This window comes from Varroa destructor, unplaced genomic scaffold, assembly GCF_002443255.2.
Source record: "Varroa destructor unplaced genomic scaffold, Vdes_3.0 BEIS01000001.1, whole genome shotgun sequence".
In the NCBI taxonomy this organism is placed as follows: domain Eukaryota; kingdom Metazoa; phylum Arthropoda; class Arachnida; order Mesostigmata; family Varroidae; genus Varroa; species Varroa destructor.
The window spans coordinates 9,389,319-9,404,193 of record NW_019211454.1 but is presented as its reverse complement, the minus strand read 5'-3'; the positions used below and the strand labels follow the sequence as shown (position 1 = coordinate 9,404,193).

General features: G+C 38.8%; 1 protein-coding gene across 11 annotated transcripts; it reads right to left on the bottom strand.

The window, feature by feature from the left end:
* Positions 1 to 157: 157 nt before the first annotated feature.
* Vsp37A (Vacuolar protein sorting 37A) lies at positions 158 to 14,610 on the bottom strand. Of its 11 annotated transcripts, none has more exons than XM_086976984.1 (8): positions 14,473 to 14,610; positions 13,977 to 14,054; positions 12,711 to 13,180; positions 6,642 to 6,716; positions 5,874 to 6,065; positions 2,450 to 2,741; positions 1,857 to 2,076; positions 158 to 948 (listed from the first exon to the last, which is right to left on the bottom strand). In XM_086976984.1, the coding sequence occupies exons 3-8, from the start codon at positions 12,818 to 12,820 to the stop codon at positions 824 to 826; spliced, it is 1,014 nt and encodes a 337-aa protein (XP_086833110.1). In that variant the 5' UTR covers positions 12,821 to 13,180; positions 13,977 to 14,054; positions 14,473 to 14,610; the 3' UTR covers positions 158 to 823. The 11 variants fall into 11 exon arrangements, with proteins under 11 accessions (XP_086833110.1, XP_086833115.1, XP_086833109.1 ...); XM_086976989.1 differs by having other exon boundaries at positions 12,711 to 12,976; XM_086976983.1 differs by having other exon boundaries at positions 13,983 to 14,054.
* Between the last annotated feature and the right edge of the window lie 265 nt (positions 14,611 to 14,875).

The following is a 14,875-nucleotide window of genomic DNA, read 5'->3' as shown; positions in this document are numbered from 1 at the left end:
CATAAGGCACCCAGATCATGTCGCCCCCAGCGACTTGCCATGTATTATTATACTAACACGATGCTTAACATATAATGGCGTGCTTTCTCCGATATTCGGCTATAACTTGAATTTAAATCGGCTTCACCTTATTCATGCATAATAAACAGTCAGAAAATCACATTCATACAAAGCTTTCTTCTTCTCTTGTATATATATTTACACAGGTTGCGTAGTTATGTGTCATTGGCGGAACTTGATCCTCGGTGTTTTTTAACTAAGGGCTTAGCCGTCCAGACCCCCGCGTAGGCAATATTATATATATATATATATAGAACAGCTCTTGTTTTTACTGAGTCGCGTTCGATGGTGACAACGATGCCGTTCACAATGGTGCTCCGGCCTCGGTGTTATACTTTTAGCTGCTGATCATCTGCCTCTATTGTTTATATTACAAAAATATGTACAGACGCTTTGTATATTATCGTCGCTCTCTGCAGTAGCTAACTTATTGGTTTCTCTTCGTAAACGATTCGCATACTTCTAGAAAGAAGATTATTAGGCATCTTCATGATCATGACGCCGCCCTTCGTCACCAACGGTTTCTTAATAGATGTCTCTATTTCTATAATAGGAAATGGTTTTGCCTAAATGTATCTCTGACACGTTTCTTTTACACTATCTAGCGCACCCGTAGATATCCAGAGATGGTGATGATTCAAGATCTACTGGAGCTTTAATCTTCCCCTTTTCCAGTTACCTGCTTTTGCGCAAATACATGTGAATATTTATCATCATCATCATCTAAGAATTACGTTAATAGCAATAGCTGGCTTGTTACGATTTAAAACCCGGCCCTATGCAGAGCTTCTAACTGGAGCTGAAGTCGTTCCGCCTTGGCGCTTCGTTCGTGACTTAGCGTCCGAGTCTTCATGAAGCGTTTCAAGAATTCGTCAACGCTGAGCTCCTCTGTAAAGCATAACAATGGAGCGTGGGTCGTTAGTTTACCCGCCATAGTGGACTAATGCCAACTCGTTAACAAAAAGGAATAACATACATGGGTAACAGGGAAAAGTTGCTACGTTTTACTTACTACAATAATTATAAATGAGGATAGCTATAATGATAAGAAAAAACAAAGCAAAACGTTTGCCCCTTAGATCTTGAATTACACAATTACACTACAAACATATATGGCTATATGTAGGCTCCGACTAGCCGCTTTTTCGAGATTAGGAAGATTTATAAAGTCACGGATTTAGAACGTCTTGAACCAGTTCAGATCTTAACGTTCATAGTGCTCAACTTTCTCAACATGGAGTGTGTATTTAGCATTTATGTAGCATTTAATTTTTATTTTATTTCAATAAATTAAAAAGCCACAGTTAGGTTTCGCACAGGTTATACTCCTAAAAGCGATCAACTTTTAACGTGAGGTTTTGATAGTATTTATTAGCCGATAATAAATTTAGCTGATACATCATGAATCGTTCATGAAATGACTATTGAAGACATAGAAACATTCAATTATCCACGAGCATTTGCATCGAAATAAATCTTACAACTAACTTTATCGTCTACGTCTTATCGGTATAGTAGACTGCTTATTATTCCTTTCCGTCACTGTTTCAGGTTAACACCTACCGTTGGGTTAACGTTTATACCTAATCAGTCTAACCACACTGATGACAGGAAAGCTAATAACAAAGAAAACGATTGCGGACCTACATGGTCACTATAGATTCGTCATCTTCGACACGACTTCACTAGTTGACGAGGCCAAAGAGACCTCTGAGCCGGAAGCCATCGGACAGCCGAAGATCGGTTAAAGATAACAAAAACCACAAAAACGTCATTCTCGTTACTGAACTACTTACTGTTTAAAAACTGCTGCGCGATTTCGTCACTCTCTTTTTCAGCCTCCCGAGCACCCTTGGCGAGTTCGTTTTTAATTGTCTCTGGAGCATAGGATCGCTCGAGCAGATGAAACTTCTGCTGCCGCGCATCAAACTCATTTCTGTGTTGAGTCAACTCCTCGTAGAGCGATAGTACCTCACCTCGTTTCTTGTCCAAGTCATTCTTTACTGATAGATTTGTCTGCAATTCAAAATATGAAATTTGAAATAATCTCTAAGGTAATAGTAAAAAAATCTAATTGGCTTGTCACAGAATTGATCGCGAAACTGGGTGGGCTTCAAAGATCCAAAAAATTAGGCTTTAGTGGAAGTATGTGGAATTATGTACACTTGACAGCAGAGGTTTGACCGTGAACAAGTTAAGTAAAAATGCAATGCAGTATTTAATTTTATCGCCGTTCTCGCTACGTTGTTTGTTCTAGTCCGACTGAGTCTAAATAAGGTGAACCCTTTGGTTTGACGATCTAAACGTTTTTCTTCCTTGCGAAAACTTACTCGCGAAAATCTTGACGCGTCACATATGTTTAAAAACGTACTACGATACAACTACTTACTTTGGCCACTGCTTCGTTGGACTCGATGAGATGTCGAATAGCTTCCTTCCGCTCACAAACATGCGGTAGATCCTCGGCGAACTCTTTGATCTTCAACTCGTCGGATGACCAGTCTCGAAGGTCATCAATCGAAAGGGCGTTTACCTGTGCGTAGATTGAACTTGAACGCAAATGGACGCCACCAGACGAATTGCCTGAAGGAAGGCTACCGTTCATATACATCGTCGTCTTTGGTCTTGCGCCAGATGCGGTGACGCTCCCGACAGCTGGAGAAAACGAAGCAGGCTCTGGCCTGAAAGGGTGAATTCGCATAAAAGTTTGTTGACGTATTAAACAAGAAAAGAGAAACCAAGTATATACATACGATTATAAACAAATGGATAGTTCGTTGAAGACTCTGCCTGGCCATCCTTTGATTGCTAAGCTTGGCAGAGGACAGAAAGAGAGCATGGAAATGCTAGCAGGCCTTTGCTCTTGGTTCCGTGAACAATCCATGTACAAGACTATTCATAGTGATGTACACATGAGTGTTGTCTACTATAGACATATGAGTAAAAAAAGGATTTCGATTAAGAAAATTGATAGGACTTTAATGAAATAAGTTGAACATTAATAGACTACGATACTAACAAGTTATGGATGTAGCAATAACGTAATTTAATCCAAGAACTTAAAAAGATAATTTTTATACCGACAAAGATGCCGAATCGACGCATGTATGTTTAGGATTGTCAACTCTAAACGAATCAATAGCTGTCCTACATGCCTAGCGAGTATTTAAGTCAAGCTTGTTAACAAAGCCGCACACTCTACCACCAAAAAGAGCGCCTATATAGGTCATCCGACCGCTCTGCTAAAGTAAGCAATTTTAATCATGATAGTTTTGCTAAAGTTGTAGCATAGCCGACAAATATCTTTAGCGCTTACAGCCAGTTTTTTTTCTATTTACGATCGCTAACCAGCAAAAATTGGCCCTTTTTTCTTCCTAAATACCCAGGCAGGGTCACTTTAGCCGATAATTACGAATCTTTGCGTTCGTTGAAAAAACTGGTATTCTCATAAAACAATTCACAACAATATTCGTTCACCGAGAATGCGTTAGGCTCAAAAATAATGTTTTCAGCCGGTAGCCTTCCATTTAGCCGATTGCCAGGGCTAACTTTTGTGCCCGGTAGTTTGTGTCCGTTGAGCTTTGCTTCAGGCGGATTCCGAGCAGAAACCGAAACAGAGTGTTTCTATGCCCGGTACGTACTGCTCTGTTTAACAGGCAAACGAGTTAACATTGCATCAGTACGGAGACTACTCTGTGATTGATTGAAAAACACAAACGTCTTATTATCATATGCTCTATGTCCCGTTATCAGTGTAACAACACTATAGCCATCCATTAGCTTGAAGAACAGCTAACATATAATCAACATTATATGTGGCCAGAAGTTTTTTTATAAACCATATCTATATACGCGTGTTTGGCATAATCGAACATCCGTGCAAGGCTATACGACATCCGTGTGACTAAATAGGGAATGTTTATTATAAGTGCAAGACAAGCTTTAAACCTTTTCCAGAAGAAAGAATTTCTACGGGAATTCGACAGCGATCTGAGATATAAAATCGATAGCGGCCTTGATGCTGGAGAGAGAACTGCTTCTCTTATAAAAAAAAAAAGTTAGTGATGACCTAAAAAAGCCAAAGTGACACGCACTCGAAGCTTGCTACCAATTCTACGGAGTAGTTCCCAAACAGCGTCCGGAGCCAAAGTCGTGATAGTGACGAATCGTACTCGAGGACGCTTCGAGCGTCGGCCAAAGGCTAAAACGAGCACAGATGCAGGATGGGACGCAATGACACGAACATACCCTCCATCGCAAACAGCAAAAGATAATTTTTCTTGTAGCGTGAACAGGAATCATCGGGATCACACATTGGCCTACTGCACAGGATATAAAACGCTCGTTGTTTGAATATTAAGTAAGAAACAAGGAAAACAGTAAGATAGATGAAAGGCTTTTAGGCATTTTCGTTGAAGTAGAGACTTCCTCCGTAAAGCGAGCAAAGTCAGCTATTAAATTAGCCTAAATTTTGCCACTTGTACCCCGCGCGGCTAGCAGTTGCACTAAATTGTGATAAGAGCACATCAGGTTGACGACATTTGGCAAGAGGTTTCGGAGAGGTGTATGTACGAATGCGTATCGATCAGAGCCCAATTTTTCAACCCTTTTTTTTACCATTTCCAAACAGTGATGACTACATATAGTGCCAATTCAATGACCTAAATACATCCATATAGATTCAACGCAGACAGCAGGACCGGTGAATATTAGGATTGCACTGAGCAACAAGTAAATAGATTACTAATATGAAGAAGGTCCTTGACCTAACCCTTAATATATGAATATCATCTTAATGTGGTTTATATATATATATATTTTCTTTTTTTTATATATATTACATATTTATATAGATTAAAAACATCTAAATTTATTAAAATTTAATTGTGAAATAAATTTATATTACCTCTCATAAATTTTTTAAATTGTTATGTTATATCTTATTTGTTATCAATTTGTGCAGTGATCATCATAAGTGGCAGGGCAATGTTGATCGTCATTCTGGCATCGTGGTCAGACAACTCGGGATGCAACAAATGAATGACTCTACAATTATTTTACGTCAGTTCTACAATGGAGCCGAATAGACAAAAGCTATCTAGTTTGCCTATTTATTTCACTAATCGCTACTGTTGTCATGACAACGACACATTGTTGCGACAACGTCTCTAAACTAACTGGGGAGGATATAAACGTTTCGTGGACAGTATGCAAGCTAGTTTAACGGTGGAAACAATTCAGATCGTACTAAGTGGACATTATTTTCAACGAGTTTGTTCATAGATTGCGAAGTTGGATTGAGAGATACTTGATTCTAGAGATGTTTAGGTGCAAAATTCGTATTGCTTGCTACCGGCTCGAAAATTAAAATTGGTACATATAATGTAGTATATGCAGTACATGTGACAAGTACTCGAGAGTAAACGCGACCGGTGTCATACAGATACTGCTCACATTAGAAGCAAGCCCAGTACGGAGACAGGTAATTCAACCCACCTTCAAAGGCGCTAATACAGATACCTAACACGACCAGGCACATACGGCATCATCGAAACTGATCTTGTTGTCCGTATGTTACAAGCCATTTTTTTCCACCGGTCAAAACAGTACATTATGCTAAAACGAGCACTATTAAAATAGTAAAGCCGAAATCAATTTATTTTTAAATTATGCGTCAATTAGCGTTTGCTAACACGACTCATGCTAGGAGGTTAATCAATTCAGTCGTGTGTCAAGCTAGCAGCTACAAAAAGTAAACGTGTCGTTCTATACTTATACATTTCTGACGGAAAGAAAATTAAATGTGTACTAACCGTTTAAGTAGCGGTCTGGTGATAAAATCAGAAAGGACTTGCTGAATTATGTCAGGTAAGGAAGCGTGAATTGAGAAAGCTGTCAAATCAGCCAGTCCACAAACTGTAGAAGTATCGTCCAGTAGGGGATGTTCTGCCGCAGGTCGAACTGACAGCGTTGGCCCTTCGAAGGGAAAATTCGGTGGCAAATTACTGTACTCAAGAAAAATCCAATAACAGTTAAATGTTGTTAATTCATTCACTGACTGGAAATAACAATGACATCGTGACATTGATCTGCGACCTATTCTGACTTTATTATTCCTAGCCCTTAAGGATTCAATACTAGCTTAGTCCTCGTTAGCCATAAAGGGATAACTACTGTTTCAACGACGTTTTCATTTTGTGGTCGTTTTTTACCTAACGCAAAAGCGGTACAGTCCGTAAAATCCTTCGTTAGTAAGTCATGAAAATAAACGCCACTAGCTGTCCTATTAAAATTCTGTCATTCCACGGTTAATCAACCCCCATATGCTAACAGCAATGCAATTTATTACATATTGACGTTAGCCATTTTCTCCAAATTGTCGAAAATTTTTTTCATACAGAGAGAGTTGTCGAAGCCAGTTTAACTTAACTAGTCGTTAACCTATTCTAACTAAATTGATAACAAGTCACCAAAGCATTCCTATCAAGACATCTTTCGATGCCTACGCAGATCTTCTCAAGCGAACCGTACAGGCTACCAAAACTAAATCATTGTCTACCTTCACCCTTTTTTTTACCTACATGAATAGCTGATACTCGATCCCGGCGCAGCTGAAAGCTAAGGTGAACTCCGACTCAGGGACACGTTCCTGAATGCTGTAAGAATACAGATGTGTTCCACATCACGCACACACATAATATATAGAGAGTGTTAATAAAGGCTAATGTTTGTGTTTATCATTTTGTCTGCGGGACAAGTCAGTGTTTGGTGCGCGATGGACAAAAACTTGAAACTGCCGGTTGTGCTCAATGTCACGCTAAAGAGAGTGCGCAAATGGAAACGTCTCATTAATTTACTTATATTAGTTCAGTACAGATATGTTAGTACAAGCGCAGCACTGACTTAAAGCTGATATCCGTACAACAAAACTTGTTGGAAATCTTCGTCATAAAAATAACTCCTATGTATAAATCGGAATAGTGTGAAATCATTAAGCCCCTAATTGTTGCGCTTAACCTTACGTGCGGCGAGCAAAATTTCAACGAATATTATCTGTTAATAATATACGGAAAGGAAGACACGTAAACACGAACAAGTCGAACGGTGACACTGGAAATGCTCACGACGGCCGAAAGTCGCAAATGTTATAGATGCTAACTAATCCTATTTGTTTTATAATATTGCCGAGTGAAGAAAATAAAGTAACTATAGCTGCAAGCGAGCATAAATTCCCGTGTCAATAGGCTTAAGTCAGATCACTTGTGTTATATAATATATAACGTCGCTGTTATGCAGCAATCGAAAGTAAGGAATGACTGTACCTAATTGTCGACGTTATTTCACCAAGATTTTATAGCACTGTCACTAAATGTCGGTTCTAATTACAAAGACAAAAGAGGACAATTGAACGGAGCGGAACAGAACCAAACAGTAACAAAATGTATACTAAGCAGTAGGAAACAGAGGGCCGAAGCCGACACAAAAAACTGAATGCACAGATGTGGAGAATGAATTAGTTTAATCCAATTTAGTAAAAAATAAATTATAGCAACATTTGAAAACGACCATCCGCATAAATAAACTTGTCTTTTAGGAACGACCTTTATCTATAGATCAGAATAAAGTTGCTCTATTCTACTATTAATTAACCATTGTTGCTCCATAAATCCAAATATCTTTCCAAATACCTAGTTACAAATTTATTGATGTCCAGTACAAGAAAAGCTTCAGGCCTGTATCGGATCGTAGAGATTTTGTAACATTTGCTAGCCGCCATTTATCTATTGATTAGAAAGGAATTCAAATCATGTTTTAAATTTTGTGGACTTTGGAACAGAGGATGAGATTAACGTCAATTGTGCATTGCGAGGTGTGCAAACACTTATCTAGATTGGTGACAGCTAGCGTATTGTGCAGTGTTCATATCCTCGTCAGTCTCAATCGGGACTTGAATACGCGCTCTAAACGTCATTGAGGGCGTACAAATTCCAAGAAGGGCTCGACTAATAGAACAGTAAGCAGATATGCTATAATTAGGGACAATTTCAATTATAGCTAAGCCACACTGTACTACTTAGGACCATGAAAAAGGTATTAGGATAGCATTTTAGCGACTAGAGAGAAACGTGCCCATTGGTTTAAATATCACTACCGACGAGGGTATGATAGGAAAGTATGAACAGCACTTTATTATATTTATTAAAAACGCATCAAGTCATTTACTGACCAACTCTGAGTAGCAACTAGCCAATAGCCCTACACTAACTGCTCTTCAATATCTTCAACAGAATGTCTTCTTACCATGACGACTCGCTCGAAAGCGATCACCGTTCTAGCACGAACATAATATCGCCAACGTGTCATTGAAGCAACGAAATTATACACGGTATGATGGTTTAAGATGCAGAAATAGTAACGTCAAATTAATCAACAAGTTTTCGAGAGTGACAATAGGGAAACGGAATCACAGGAAAAAGAAAGGATAAACAGCCAAACGTCTAAAATATATCAAACGGCTAAAGCCAAATCACTTGGAGCATCGCGAACAAACAACGATGCTCAAATAAAGACAGCATAATAAGAAAAAACTAGGAAAGAACATATGAGTTAAGATAAAAGCTGGAAACAAAATTTCCTGCAAACTTAAAGAATACGTGTGTTATGCTAATCAAACGCACGAATACTGACAGAATAAGTAAAATTTCTTCATAAAAGTATGAATAAATGTACATTGATGATGAATACACGCCGCTCCGTGATAAAGATTGTAATGTCATAAGCAATAGGTATAATAGTGGAACACAACTGATCGTTGATAAATTACCGATGATAATTATAATTATTACTAACTCTACGATATAACATTATATATATATATATATTTCTTCAAGTAAACGTTATTTCGTTTCCCGGTTATGAATAGGAATTGTTCCCATTCCGCGCACCCTTTAGCCATGTCGCTATTCGAATTCCACAGTTTCAGTTGTGACAAGAATCGACTCGCTGTGGGAACAAATAATAGTTAAACTTTTTTTAAGCGTATCCATAAGCCTAGAACGTTTTCCAGCGAATCAATTTCGATCGAGAAAATCGCATAACTGTACAAACTTTAAATTTCAGTTCTCATCTCAAAATCTAAGATCTCCAAATTATCCGACTACTTACATAAAATAAGCGCCATTTTACATCAAGTGGACAAAAAACTTCTGCTTCTAAAGCCTGCTTTATGGATTGAGCCCGAACAAACTTTCTTTTCCAACGATATCATAATATACGGCAGTGCTACAATATATATATATATATATATATATATATATATATATATATTGTAGTAAAGTCGAATTCAATAACCCAATAAAAATAGATAATTTTTATTACAATAATAGGTAGACAATGTAATTTTTTTTGTTTTTCCTAATAATTAATCATTCCTAGCACCATATTTATTCTCAAATATAAACTTACGTGAAAATAGCTGTAAAATTGAATTATCTGCGCCTGCCCTACGTTGCGACACTATTGATCGTGGAAATAATTATTCGGTATGAAAAAGTCCTCTGCACCACCAAATTGTTATATAAAACAGAAATCAATTTAGGCTTGACATTCGAAAAAGTAAGCTGATCTTGAAAGGACTGGGATAGCATAAATAACCGCACAGAACACTTCGAAACTAATCCTCTAAAGGGTCGTAGAATTCAGTAGACAAAGCATTTATTCCGATGAGATCATTTTGATAAAAGTGATTTCGCATATACATAATTGTGTAAAAAATATTGCTCAGATTCAGTAAGCGTACGCGCGTTCAAAGTTAAGTGGATGCAGAGAGGCGCATGTTCTTTACTTAAACATTTCCATTTTAATAAAAATGGCTATTTGAAATGAAAATACATTTAAATTTTAACTAAGCACGTTTGACTCTTCTGTACAACACAGGTCCTCAGTCTCCCAACTCGAACAGCATCCTCTACAAAATGACACACGTATCGAAATCATATCTGCAAAGTCGCTTTTTTCTCACGACTTCTAGCTAAAAATGTCGGCGCCCCATGCAACTGCTTGGAAAAAATGGTTTGATTATTAAACTCTATCATATCCGAAAGGATTGACGTCAAGTGTTGTAACATTTTTGTATATTTTTGTAAATACAAAGTATCATTTGACATGAGTGAAGTAAAGAACACATTCGTCGCAGCGTGGCCTACCACAACTCGTTATCACATCACCCTACTGAATGAGATTTTCAGGCAGGTACAGAATATTCGAAAAAATATACGAACCACATAAATAATAGCATATACCCATGCGTGTTTCACGGTTTAACCTAACCTAACTTGTCACGACTGGCATTCACGTATCGTTCGCAGTTAGGAAACTCTTAGGATACGTGAGGATTTCAACACTTGACCGGCATGGTATAGCAAGACAAGAGAGAAACGGTCGTATTCACATATACATGGTGTGCGTACAAGCACTCATATAAAATGGCATAAGAATTTAAGTATGTGCGCGATAGATGCATACATCATGCATTTTAATTTCGCTTTATCAGATTTTGAAACACTGGGTTTAGCTTTCCAACGACACGCCTGAAGCCAAATGTGCAGATATATATGGATCGAACAATCATCGGAGCTACAGACGAAACCACTGTTCTCTCTAATAATCTACCCTCACAATTGGCTATCCTGACAGCGCATGTTGAATTTATTAAAAAGTTTAATGCAATAACACTGACGTAAGCCGCTCATATACTCACACAGATGCTTGATTTTTTTAGGGAGTTAATCCACGAAAGATTACGTCTAATGTTTGAAGTCTGACCGAAACAAAATTATAAAATGAGCACTATTCCATTGACATAATTCGGAAAGTTCTATAGCTAAAGCAATGCCTCATGGTTGAGCAACAAATCGTTTCGTTGCAGAAATACGGATTTTAGAGGTATGTGGCCACTATGAATGAATCGTTTGTCTCAAATCTCTAATAATTCAATACCTAAGTGTGGTAAAACAATACATTTTACTGTAAAATGTATTTACAGACCAATTCTTTTCTTTAAGTGATCAGAAGTGTTTCGCCCTAAGCTAATTTTTAACCAAGAAATTCTATCAGTTGACTTCGAGATGTATTAAAACTAAAAATTGATTCATGTACGTTCTTCAAATAGAGTATTCTGCAGTTAAAGGTCAGTGAAGTTCACAGCCATGATAAAACTGCTAACAAATAGTGATGCTTTTATCCTTTCGATAACTTAAAGAAAACTCCTTACTATTCCCAACAATCCTCAATTAGAAAGATGACTATATTAGACAAGTTTTGAGCTTAACATCATCGAGCGAGCTGTATGCAGTGATCTGCCTTTGAAACTTGCCCTGATTATAAATGGTTATCAACCGGTTACGATCTCTCTCCACTTAATTTCTTTTTATTTCACAAAACGGCGATTGAAGTAACTTCACCGATTTCACTGACAAAAATGTAGACCGCTTCCAGTTAGCGTGCTTCTATCTGAAACTGTGCAAATCTCGTAATATTAAAGAAAAGCTGCAGGGATTATTTGCGAAGCGAAACGTTTCAATCTGCCTGATATAACAAAATAGAATAATATCCGAAAACTAATTAACAATTTTTAAAATTTCAGATACCGTGTCTGTTGGAACTTTCTTTTGTTGCAATCTAAAAGATGGTTGAAGCAATGCTTCTCTATTTAGGTCAGATAAGAGCCAACCAGTCAACCTGGAGTCGATTAAACAGAATCGTAATACATAGCTTTGTTGCTTTTTTCTCGACACTAACGATGTTTTGCTCCTAACGAAGGCAAGATGGCTTTACGAATGAGACCAGCAGTATAAAAATAACTGAAGGCGGCTACGGATTGTCATCAAATTAAAATTATGTTATCTAGTAGATGAAATACTATGTATACATCAGTTCACCTTTGAGGTTAGTCAACGCACAGCTCCTGTTTATCCGCCTCGACGCATTTTATATCCATAATAATTTTTTACAAGTTCAATCCGAGCAATTACTGCCTTTGACTGAATGATGTCACGCCAGGGGACCAGATCAGGTGAACCATAGCGAATGCCAGTAATACTCTGGTGACGTTTACACACCGATTCCAAAGGTACCTAGATAGCGATCACTGGCCCTTCTCTTGTTGCAAGGATCTAACTAACCGATATCGTTGGAAAATATCACAAACGACGTACCATATATAAAGAATAATATCAATTTGTCTAGTATCAGCTTCACAGTATGCAATGTTAAAGGCCATAGACAAAACAAAGAACCAGGCATTGCAAGGTAAAATCAAAAATCGCATTCGACTATATCTACGAGTTTAACCACCTTGAACACGTAATTAGATGAATACAGCACAGAATGAAGGTTAAATCCCCTTAAGTTAATGATAGCTCACAGTTGCAGTTAACTTTCCACTATCTAATGCAGTTAGAAGTACAGAACAGATCTTCGGCTTTGTACGCCGACACGATACTATAATGCGCACCTACCAACTACCGCACCAATTTCATCACTTGCTAAGTCACCTCTCTACAAGCTAATTGTTTCGCTTCTAGTTGATAGTTAGAATTTCATTATGGTTCGTTCTAGTAATGCATGTAGAAAATCCTAGGACAACTCACCCAGGACAACGATCCTTCAGTTCGTAGATCTTATGCTTGCGCACCTCTTCCGGGCCGTTTCCACCTGATGTGCCGCTAGGCACCGAAGAACGTTTCGCGCTTCGAAGCATGTTAACAAAGGCTTTTTGCTCTATATCACAGGGTTGCTTATTTTCATCGAATGACGGAAAGCTTGCTCCTGCTGCGTGTCCATAGACTCTTCCGTATCGTCTTTATTATATAAAGTGCTGCCCAGAAGGCCAGCAACAACAGGATATGGGCGTACGCTGACAACCGTTTTTACTGTTGTTATTCTGCGTTTTGCGTACCATACACCCAACTTTCACACATACACACACAATCGTCCGCGAAACATATTGCGAGACGCCCTAATTCCTCTCGCATGTAGCGAGTCTCCCTTGAATAGTTATGTTCAGATATGTTTGCAGCACAATCTCTAATCGACAAGAGACAGCATAGATCTCCCAAACCTGAGTAAAAAAAGACTATTTCGTCTTTCTTTTTCTATCCAAAAAACCCTATTTACAGCTTTGTTTATTTTCCCTTCAGCAACTGTACCAGGCTTGTTACAGTACTTCATTCCGATTTACGACTGGTTATTATCGTCAACGTTGTTGTTGTTCGAACAAGCATATAAAATTTGTTAATTAATTAGGATGAGAAAGTTGGATCGTTTACGTTCACCTGAGTGTGCTTCAGATACGAGCTACTGCTGCTCAATTCTGCATCTCCAATTCAATTCTCGTTTCTTTCTTCCTCCCTCTTCTAATAAAAGTTCAATGTGCTAGCAACTAGTGGTGACGCCCAATGTATGAACGAAGAGGTATAGTTACGACCGCGATTTGCTAGCGACAAAGGTGCCGACAGCTGGCATTACGGACCCCCAGCTGTAGCAGCATCCAGCAGCAACATTACTACCGATGCACGAGTTTTTAGGTGTTCTCACTTGTCTCCGTTAGTAAATTGTTTGTTAATGAAACGAATATTGCTTACGTCCACTTCGACTGCTACGGGCTATTACAAACAGAGAGACTCGCATTTCCATACACACTTACATTCACCAGCACGACGCACACGATGGGTATCGTACTGCTTACAATTATTTGGCTCTCCTAATCTACGAATTCTATTTCCTAATGCACCTGCAAACCGTAACTATAATTACTAACTAACGAATTTTTCTTCTCTACGCAACTTCGCCCATTTAAGACAACGATGCTGACTGAGTTACAATGAATCACGAACACCTAATCGAACAAAACTCACACCGACCCCCAGCGCCATTTTGTCGTCACTCCGTTCACTTATCCGTAGAATTCGCTCGCTTGATCCTCAGCCAACCACCTAGAACGCAATGAACATTAATTGTTGGCCTCTCGAAAGCAAAATTACTATTGACTTTTCCTGCTTCGTGTTAGTTTGTTAACTACCACCCCCACGGCTGCCGGCTACTAGCAATGGGTCTAACCGTTTGCTGCGACAGCAGCAGACTTGCTAACTTAATGTTACTGACGAATTTTTCCCCGTCACTGTTTGCCCCCGATGTCACTCTTAATTTTGCCTCTGTTTTTACTACGAGTGTGTTTGCCATGTCTCTACGTTCGTTACTTGAGCCGTTAGGCATTACTTCGAAAGGCTGGTCCATTCCAGCATGAAAAAAAGTGTGTTTGTATACATTCGGATTCGAACCTATACCATCATGTGTCCTCAAGTTTAGCAGGCAAAAGAGTTATTACTACATCATCACGGAAGGAATTCTTACCACGAGTTGCGGTAGTCAATTGGATAGCAGTAATTGCTGTTCATCTGCGACTACAGTCTGTATTGTGCTGTAATGCGCCTGGGCGCAGCTACTGCGGCGCCTGCCAAGATCGTCGTTTCATGTCGACACAGACACGTGTAACCTAGACACAAACACTTGCTAGAGTCTACCACTAAGAGCACATAAGAAATCACGACTCTCCCGGTCTTTCCCCCGCCTTCGAACGCAGTCGTAGTTGACGACCGGTCTTCGCTCGACGGGCTTGTCCAGCCGACACAGAACAGCAACATAGCTAAATGCAATTTCAATCCTGTGGCTGCGTGAGTTTGTGTCGATGGCGCCTGCCTGATGGACAGCAAAGCAGACGATACGAGTAAAAACACCCGACACACTTACGGTGGGT

What these genes read in the sequence shown, in the direction of transcription:
- Vsp37A (XM_022789217.2), bottom strand. Translation starts at nt 12,820, where the DNA reads ATGCTTCGAAGCGCGAAACGTTCTTCGGTGCCTAGCGGCACATCAGGT. An exon ending in CTGAAGGATCGTTGTCCTGG is followed by an intron (nt 6,717 to 12,710) that starts GTGAGTTGTCCT and finishes GTATTCTTACAG; the next exon opens with CATTCAGGAACGTGTCCCTG. An exon ending in CCAACGAAGCAGTGGCCAAA is followed by an intron (nt 2,077 to 2,449) that starts GTAAGTAGTTGT and finishes TTTGAATTGCAG; the next exon opens with ACAAATCTATCAGTAAAGAA.